We start from the raw sequence: 10,015 nt of genomic DNA on the forward strand, positions 1-10,015 counted from the left end.
TTTGATGATGACAATTCATTGATGTGTTCGATAGATAAAAGTGTGGAATATGAGCAGTTCTCCCCCTATTAATGTGCATATATTTAAAGTGAGGTTGTACATGAGAGATTTCAAATCTCCCCCTTTCCTTATGCATTATTATTGGTAAGATCATTTAAAAAGTATGTAAATTGACATTTTAAGAAAGATCAAAGCAAGGTATCAAAACATGGTATTTAACACATGCACTCCATTAATACCAAAAACATGTATTTCATTTAAATGATAGAGTCAATACAGCATGGTTAATCAATACAACATGGTCAATTCTCATTAATACAGCATTATCATAGCAAAATTACATAGACTACCATAGTCATATCAACCTACATTTACTCCACCACAGTCATCTCAACCTAGCTACTAATGGTCACTCATCAATTCTCCCCCTTTGTCATTCATCAAAAAGGTGTTCCGGGGGGGGGGGGGGGGGGTGGGGGTGGTGTCAAAAGTGAGGCAGCCCTGTAACTCGAAGGTCAGCAAGATCATGTTTAACAATGTCGACTTCGTTTGCGACTTCTTCGACCCTTTCACGCAAGGCGAGGATGTGTTCCTTATTTTCTTTCTCAAGGGCTATTTGCTCTTTTGACAGAGCAATACTCTCGAGTAGAAGATCACGAAGGGATCTTTCTTCGGATGAAGGAACATTTATCGATTCTTGTTGTTCTCTTTCCTCCTTTTCTTCCTCTTCTTCTTCTTCTTCTTCTCCTTCTTACCAATCATCACCCCTTACTACAGCACCTTCTTGTTGTTGGTCTGCCATAACAATTTCTTGGCCTATATCTGCAGGGTCACCAAATTTGGGGTCAAGTGTTGTCTATAGATTTCTTTAGACCCATTCAGCCAAGCAAGTCCTTGTCAACTCTGTAGAGGTTTGTAACTTCCTGTTCATCCTCTCCCTCGATTCGCACTTTGTAAGCTCAAAATATCATTGTGAGTGTCATAGCATAGAACAGGTGAGTTTTTTGTTTCCTTGTACAGTCCAACATATGATGAAAAATGAGGAAGGCGAGATCAAACTTCTTCCCATTTAAAATGCACCAAATCAGAAAAGCTTCCATAAAGAACACATCGGAACGTTCGCCGGATTTTGGAAGAATGGTGTGAATGATGACATGATAAATTAGACGAGCTTGCACGGTTAATTGGCTTGCAATTATTTTATCCATGTTTTCAGTGGGAAATGGCTTATTTGTTGAACCACTTGGAGAGGATTAAATCCTTCTCCATTGTACCAATCATAGTTGGTGTAGTAAGTAATATCACCTTGAAGGATGTTGAGAATATGAACGATGTCGGATAAGGTAAGGTGAATATTAGTGCCTACGACGAAAGAGTTAAAAGAGTTTTGTCCTAGAACCCGCTTGAGGTGGGTGTAAAACAATCTAATGAGCTTGGGGTAATAAGGAACCTTGAGTGAAACAAAGTCTCCCAAACCAATAGCTTGGAATAGAGAGAAGGTGTGTTTGAGTAACTCCTCACTTTCACTTCCATCAAAGAATTTGCTTTTTGCCACCATTTTATGAAGAAATTTGGTCTCATAAGTTTCCTTAAACTCAAGTTCTCGGAAAAGACGTAGTGAAGGGGCAGGATAGAGTTCAGGTTGTACGGGATTGGAAGGATCAGACCCTCCAGCATCGTGGTTATGAGAACGCTTGGTTCTCTTTTCTGAGCCACCGCCTAGCCTAGGTGGATTCCTTCTAGATGCCATGAGAAGATGTTATAGATGGTCTAGAGATGAGGAATGAAAGAATAATGATACCAAATGACAGTTAAAGGGAAGAACACAGGATGAATGGAGTCTAAGAAGTGCAATGAAACTTACCTTAAATAGAAGGAGGAAGAAGGGAATGATTAGGATGGGACCAGCTTCGCAATCGCCTTTTGAGAGTGTGAGAGGAATAATTTTTGAATTTGGGGAAAAGAATAGGGTTTGCGGTATATATTAAGGTAAAATGGGCCTTAAAATTAATGGGCCGCAAAGTTTTGGTCGACCGAAGTGGATTCATCGGTCGGCCGAAATGGCTTCTGATGGAATTTTAGCTTCCTTGTTTCGGTCGACTGAAATGGAAGTTCAGTCTACCGAAATGCTTATTTCGGTCAACCGAAATGAATTTCAGTCTCCTGAAATGAATGCAGAGGCAGCTTTGTGAGGATTTTGTCATTTAAACTCACTTTCCATTGCCATTCCGATTTCTCGTCGAAGTGTGCAAAATCTATCTTCTTGTAGTGGCTTCGTGAGAATGTCGGCCAATTGATTCTCAGTGCAAATGAACATTAATTTGATATCGCCTTTTGATACGTGATCACGTAAGAAATGATATCTAATTTCAATATGCTTTGTTTTGGAATGCTGAATAGGGTTCTTTGATATGCAAATGGCGCTGGTGTTATCACATTTAATAGGGATTTTGTCAAAGAATAAGCCAAAGTCTTTAAGTTGTTGTTTGATATATAAGATTTGTGTACAGCAACTTCTAGCAGCAACATATTTAGCTTCAGCAGTGGATAGTGCTACTGAATTTTGTTTCTTACATGACCAAGATACAAGGGATTGACCAATAAAGTGACATGCGCCGCTTGTACTTTTTCTATCAACTTTACAACCGACAAAATCCACATCCGTAAATCCTACAAGTTCAAATGATGTGTGCCTAGGATACCGTAATCCTAAGTTAATAGTGCCATTTAAGTATTTAAAAATATACTTGACAGCATTTAAGTGAGATTCTTTGGGACAAGATTGAAACCTAGCGCATAGACACACACTAAACATAATGTCCAGCCTACTAGACGTTAAATATAGAAGATTTCCAATCATCTCTCTATATTTCTTAATATCAACGACCTTGCCTTTCTCATCCTTATCAAGTTTTAAGGAAGGACTCATGGGACTTTTAGCGTGTTTGGCGTCTTCCGAGCCAAATTTCTTTAGCAAATCTTTTATATACTTTGCAACCTTAAGAAGAAATAAAAATTCCATCAAGAGTTTGTTTGATTTGCAACCTTAAGAAGAAGTTGAGTTCGCCCATCATGTTCATTTCAAACTCGTTTTGCATGGAGGTAGCAAACTATTTACTTAGAGAGTCATTTGTTGATCCAAAAATAATGTCATCGACGTAAATTTGAATGATCAATAAATTGCCATCAATGGTTTTGGTAAACAGTATATTATCAATTTTTCCTCTACTAAAACCATTTGAAAGTAGAAACCCACTAAGTCTTTCATACCAAGCTCTAGGAGCTTGTTTCAAACCATATAAAGCTTTGATCAATTTATAAACATGGTTTGGATTGTCATAACTTTCAAAGCCCGGTGGTTGTTCTACAAATACTTCTTCATCTATAAAACCATTTAAGAAGGTGCTCTTTACATCCATTTGAAATAATTTGAAATTTTTGTGAGATGCAAATGCAAGTAACATTCTTATAGCCTCAAGTTTAGCAACGAGAGCAAAAGTCTCTTCATAATCTATACCTTCTTCTTGGTTATAGCCTTTTGTAACAAGTCTAGCCTTGTTCCTAACAATAGTTCCTGGCTCATTCTTTTTGTTTCTAAAAACCCATTTTGTGCCAATAATTGTTTTATTTTGAGGTCTAGGGACAAGATGCCAAACCTTGTTCCTTTTGAATTGAATGAGTTCTTCTTGCATTACCAAAAGCCAAGATTCATCATTTTCAGCCTCATGTATATTTTTCGGTTCAAATTGAGAAACAAATGCCATAAAATTGAATACATTTCTCAATTGTGACCTTGTGCTAACACCTTTGGATGGATCACCAATAACTTGGTCAATGGAATGATTATGAACTAACTTCCATTCATTTGGAGTAGTTTTATTTTGAGAGGTATCATCACTTGAATTGGAACTTTGATAGATATCAATAGGAGACTCATTTATGTTGAGTTCATTGATACTCTTTTGAAGCTCTATAGGGAACCTATTTGTATTAAGTTCATTGGTACCCTTTTCAAGTTCAACTTCTTCATAATTGCCCATCACACTTTTTATGGGAGAAGTTGGGGATTCATCAAACACAACATGTATGGATTCAACCACAACTAAGGTCCTTTTGTTATAAACTCTATATGCTTTACTTCTAGAGGAATATCCAAGAAAAATTCCTTCATTGGATTTAGCATCAAATTTTCCTAGATTATCTTTGTCATTGACGACAAAGCATTTACACCCAAAGATTTGAAATAACCAATATTAGGTTTTCTTTTGTTCCATAACTCATAAGGTGTTTTGTTGAAAATCTTTCTAATAAAAACTCTATTTATAACATAGCATGAAGTGTTTACGGCTTCGGCCCATAGAGATCTAGGTGATTTATGCTCATTTAGCATGGTTCTAGCCATTTCTTGAAGAGATCTATTTTTTCTTTCAACAACACCATTTTGTTGGGGAGTCCTAGGTGCTGAAAGATTGTGATTGTAGCCATTTTCGTCGTAAAATCTTTCAACGTCTTGATTATCAAACTCCCTACCCCTATCATTTCTAATGGTTTTAATTTTACATTTCTTTTCGTTTTCGACTTTTTTGCAAAATTTTGAAAGAATTGAATGAGCCTCATTTTTGTGTGCAAGAAAGAATACTCAAGTGAATCTAGAGTAGTCATCTACAATCACAAAGGCATAAAGTTTACCACCAAGACTAGCAATTTTCTCCGGTTTTGAAAAGATCCATGTGAATCAATTCAAGTGGTTTAGAAGTGGTTATATCCTTTTTCCTTTTGAAAGAAGACTTGATTTGCTTACCAATTTGGCAAGCACTACACGGTTTATCTTTTGAAAATTTTGTTTTGAGGAGACCTTTGACAAGTTCATTTTTAGACAATCTTGAGATTAAATCCATGCTAGCATGGCCTAACCTTCTATGCCATAATCAACTATGTTCATTTGATGATATGAAACATTTAACATATTGTTCTTGAAGTTCACCTAAGAGCAAGGTATAAACATTACCACTTTTAGGAACACAAAATATTTGAGATTCATTTCTTTTAACAATGCATTTATCCGATTTAAAAGTTACATCAAATCCATTATCACAAAGTTGACTAACACTAAATAGATTATGCTTTAAACCTTCAACAAGTAAAACATGTTCAATTGATAGAGAGGAAGAAATACCTATGATCCCAATGCCAATTACCTTGCCTTTAGAGTTGTCTCCAAATGTTACGCTTCCTCCGTTGTATGCTTCTAGAGAGGAGAATTTTGTGCGATCACTCGTCATATGTCTTGAACATCCGCTGTCTAGAAACCATTTGTCCTTAGAAGATGTAGAGACCTTGAAGCCATCCTACAAAAGAGATTTCAAGTATTTTCATTTGGTAGCCAAATCTTGTTGGGTCCATGGGAGTTAGTTAAGAGCACATATGTTCCTTTAAGAAGCCACTTCTTTATGATCTTAGGCTTTCTCTTTGAACAGTCTTGAATAAGATGACCCATTCTTTTACAATAATTGCATCTAGAATTTCTGTTCTTGCTTTTGACAAAAAAGTTGGCCAAGGGCTCTTTCTTTTTCAATAAGCATGCTTTCTTGTCAAAAGGGTCATATCCAATCCATTTTTATTAAAGACACTTCTTTGAGCACCTAGCATTAGTTCTAGATTTTTGGTGCCTTGAGTAAATTTTGCTAAACCATCAATTTGATCTTCAATGATTAACTTCAAGGATTCATTTTCAGAGATAAGTTCAGGTGATCCAGTTTCTTTAAGTAACATGCATTCCTTTTTCAAGCATTCATTTTCATTTAGAAGAGTTTGAAGTTTGTTTTCAACAATAAGTTTTTCCCTTCTTTGAGAAGCACATTTTTTTGACCATTTTACCTAGTTCATCTTGCAATTCTTTAAAACCATCAAGTAATCCATTATATGCATCAACCAAATCATCATAAGACATTTCACATTCAGAAGAAGAGTCAAAATTAGAATTTACCTCATCCTTGTTTGCCATGAGACAAATGATGGCTTTCTCTTCAACGCTTTCGGAGCCATTTGAGTCATCATCTTCCCAAGTGGCTTGTATTGCTCTCTTCTTTTTCTTTTCCTCTTTATAGGCATGACAATCGGCTTTGAAGTGTCCCGGTTTTCCACAATGAAAACAAGTAGGGGTATCTCGTTTGCTTTGTTCATTAGATGATTCACCCTTTTGTGAACCTTCCTTTGTCGAATTTCTTCCTACGAATGAATCTTTTGAAGGATTGAGTGATGAGAGCCAGATCATCATTTTCACTTTCATTATCGACAACTTCCTTTTCTATTTGATGCCATTGTGAGCTTCCTTAATTGCCGTTGCTTTTGCATCCCATTTTTCGGGTAAGCTTCTTAGAATTTTCCTTACAAGATCAGAGTTAGTCATAGTTCTACCAAGATGTTTCAAGCCATTTATAATGTCAGTAAATCTCACAAACATTGCACTAATGGACTCATTTTCATTCATGTGAAACAATTCATATTGATGCATGAGAATGTCAATTTTGGATTCCTTGACCTGTGAAGTTCCTTCATAAGTAACCTGGAGTTTATCCCAGATTTCTTTAGCTGTGGTACAAGTAGAGACTCTATTATATTCACTAGGACTTATAGCACAATTTAGATTGACTTTAGCTTTTGCATTCAAGTAAATAAGTTTATAAGCCTCGGTGTCCCATTCAGCTTCAGTTTTAGGGATTCTTCTTGTGTCCACAGTTTTCATTGGAACAAAAGGTCTATTAACTATAACTAGCCAAATTTGATAATCTACGGATTGAAGAAAATCTAGCATTCTATTTTTCCAATATCCGTAGTTTGTACCATCGAACCAAGGAGGTCTAGTATTAGATTAACCTTCTTGATGAAGATGACCATTTAAGTTTGCTATGATCATTCTCTACTACACTTAAGCCTTTTCAATACAGTTCTAGCTCTGATACCAATTGTTGCCCAAGTATAGACTCTAGAGAGGGGAGGGGGTGAATAGAGTCTAAGAAAACTAAGGTCAATTTTTTATTTTAATTCACTAATTATAACAAAGCTTAACTTCCTTGATAAATATTGAAGAAGGTTAACTGAATTTTAAACTTCAAAAGACACTATTTATCAAACAAGATATGAAGCAATAAATGTAAGAGATAGAGATAGAAGTTGCAAACATATACTCAGCGATTTTTAGCGAGGTTCGGAAACTCCTACTCCTCTACTCAAGACCCCTCTTGAGACCTCCCAATTCACTATGGCTTCTCTTTGCCGGTGGAAAGCAAGCCTTTTACAAGAAGCCCTACCTTGCTTCTAAATGCTAAGAGAAACACCTTCTCTTAGTCTTCCTTGGGCCATAGCAGCCCTTACAAGATTTGAACAAGATTGATGAAGTACAAGATGATCTCTCTTAGATCTAAAGTACAAGATTCAACTCACTCTAAAGTATGTATGAATAAATTGAAGCTCAATACCCTTTGAGGATATGAAGTGTGTATATGATGATGAACAAAGCTCCAAGATTGCAAGATATGTTTCTCAAATGGATGCAATTCCTTTTTATAAAGTTTACTAGTCATTATATAGTCTTTCAAATCTATCTGATATGTGTTCTAGCTGTTGGACACACACTTCGAGGCAAAATAGCTGTTTAAATTTTGAATTTGCGCAGGTTCGGTCGACCGAAATGAACCAGCCTTATGTTTCGGTAGACCGAAATAACTTAGTGGTTGTCTTGTACTTTCTATTTCAGTAGGCTGAAATGATTCAGCCCTTTGTTTCGGTCGACCGAAATAGCTTGAGCCTTGAATGTAAAAGTCTCTGTATAAACCGGTCGTCCGATTCATTTGGCCCTTCTATTTCGGTAGACCGAAATGAATTGGAGTTCTATTTTGGTAGGCCGAAATAGCTTGATGCACAGTTTCCAAAACTCTCTGTTAACATCGGTCGACTGTTTCAATGTGACCTTCCATTTCGGTCAACCGAAATGGAACTTGACACTTAGGAACATGCTTGATGATGTTTTAAACTCGGTCCAACGTTCCTTAGACTTGATGAACATGTTTTTATGCATGATTTTGATAGAGCGAGCTTCAAGATGTTCATACATGCTTTAAAAAAGATTCCTAAAAAAGTTCACCATACTAGCTAACCCCTTTTGATGCGATCTTGATGACTTCACTTTGAATCTTCATGATGCTTCTTCATTTGTGCTTTAATATGTAATGTCTTGGACTTGATGAAGGCTTGGATATGTAATTTTGCTCAAGCTAGACATTAGTACGCATAGAACATCATTAATGAATTATGATCATCAAAAGTCTTGGATTCAAGGTCAACAATTATGTCACAAGATTGAATCCTTTAAAGAAAATGAGAGAATTGAGTTTAACTTATTCGAGTTCCATTTGTCATCCCAAAGAGTATTTTAATGACTAAAGATTGAATCTTTGAATAAAAATACCTAAATATAGGTACATATTACGCTACTAAACCATTTTAATGTATAAATATTGAATCTTTGAAAGAAAATGAGAGTTTTGAGTTAAACTTATTCGAGTTCCTTTCGACGTCCTGAAGAGTGTTTTAAAGAGTAAAGATTGAATATTTGAATGAAAATTCCTAAGTAAAGGTACCAATTATGTCACTAGACCTTTTTAATGTATAAAGATTGAATCTTTGAAAGAAAATTAGAGTTTTGAGTTAAACTTATTTGAGTCCCCTTAAACGTCCCGAAGAGTGTTTTAATGAGTAAAGACAAAATCTTTGAATGAAAATAGCCTAATCAATGTACATATTATGTCACTAGACCTTTTTAATGTAAAAAGACTGAATCCTGGAAAGAAAATGAGAGTTTTGAGTTTCACCTATTTGAGTTACTTATGAAGTCGCGAAGAGTGTTTTAATTAGTAAAGATTGAATCTTTGAATGAAAATACCTTAATAAAGGTACCTATTATGTCACGAAACCTTTTTAATGTATAAAGATTGAGTCTTTGAAAGAAAATGAGAGTTTTGAGTTAAACTTATTTGGGTTTCCTATAAAGTCGTGAAGAGTGTTTTAATGAGTAATGATCGAATCTTTGAAAGAAAATACCTCATCAAAGGTACCTTTAATGTCACTAGACCTTTTTAATGTATAAAGATTGAATCTTTGAAAGAAAATGAGGTTTTTGAATTAAACTTATTCGAGTTATCTTTGACGTCCCGGAGAGTGTTTTACAAAGTAAAGATTGAATCTTTGAGTGAAAATACCTCAATAAAGGTACCTATTAAGTAACTAGACCATTTTAATGTAAAAAGATTGAATCTTTGAAAGAAAATGAGAATTTTGAGATTAACTTATTCAAGTTACCTATGAAGTCGCGAATAGTGTTTTAATGATTAAAGATTAAATCTTTGAATGAAAATACCTCAATAAAGGAACCTATTATGTGACTAGACTTTTTTAATGTATAAAGATTGAATCTTTGAAAGAAAATGAGAGTTTTGAGTGAAACTTATTCGAGTACCTTTTGACGTCTCGAAGAGTTTTATAATGAGTAAAAATTGAATCTTTGAATGAAAATACCTCAATAAAGGTGCCTATTATGTTACAAGACCTTTTTAATGTATAAACGTTGAATCTTCGAATGAAAATGAGAGTATTGATTCAAACTTATTCGAGTTACCTATGAAGTCGCGAAGAGTCTTTTAATGAGTAAAAATCGAATCTATGAATGAAAATATTTCAATAAAAGTACTTTTTATGTCACTAAACCTTTTTAATGTATAAAGATTGAATCTTTGAAAGAAAACAAGAGTTGTAATTTAATATTATTCGTATTACCTTTGAAGTTGCGAAGAGTGTTTTAATGAGTATAGGTTGAATCTTTAAATAAAAGTACCTCAATAAAGGTTCATTTTATATCACTAGACCTTTTTAATATATAAAGAATAAATCTTTGAAAGAAAATGAGAGTTTTGATTTCAACTTATTCGAGTTCCCTTTGACGTCCCAAATAGTGCTTTAC

General features: G+C 34.9%; 1 protein-coding gene across 1 annotated transcript; it reads right to left on the bottom strand.

Moving 5' to 3' along the window:
* Positions 1–6,307: 6,307 nt before the first annotated feature.
* LOC132270577 (uncharacterized) lies at positions 6,308–6,745 on the bottom strand. The gene has a single exon (XM_059771756.1). The coding sequence runs from the start codon at positions 6,743–6,745 to the stop codon at positions 6,308–6,310; it is 438 nt and encodes a 145-aa protein (XP_059627739.1).
* Between the last annotated feature and the right edge of the window lie 3,270 nt (positions 6,746–10,015).

The sequence above is a fragment of the Cornus florida genome, unplaced genomic scaffold, assembly GCF_030987335.1.
Source record: "Cornus florida cultivar Cherokee Brave unplaced genomic scaffold, ASM3098733v1 CherokeeBrave_3.0.0_Hap2_Chr08, whole genome shotgun sequence".
NCBI classification, from domain to species: domain Eukaryota; kingdom Viridiplantae; phylum Streptophyta; class Magnoliopsida; order Cornales; family Cornaceae; genus Cornus; species Cornus florida.

Coding starts and splice junctions, on each gene's coding strand:
- LOC132270577 (XM_059771756.1), bottom strand. CDS start 6,745: ATGAAAACTGTGGACACAAGAAGAATCCCTAAAACTGAAGCTGAATGG.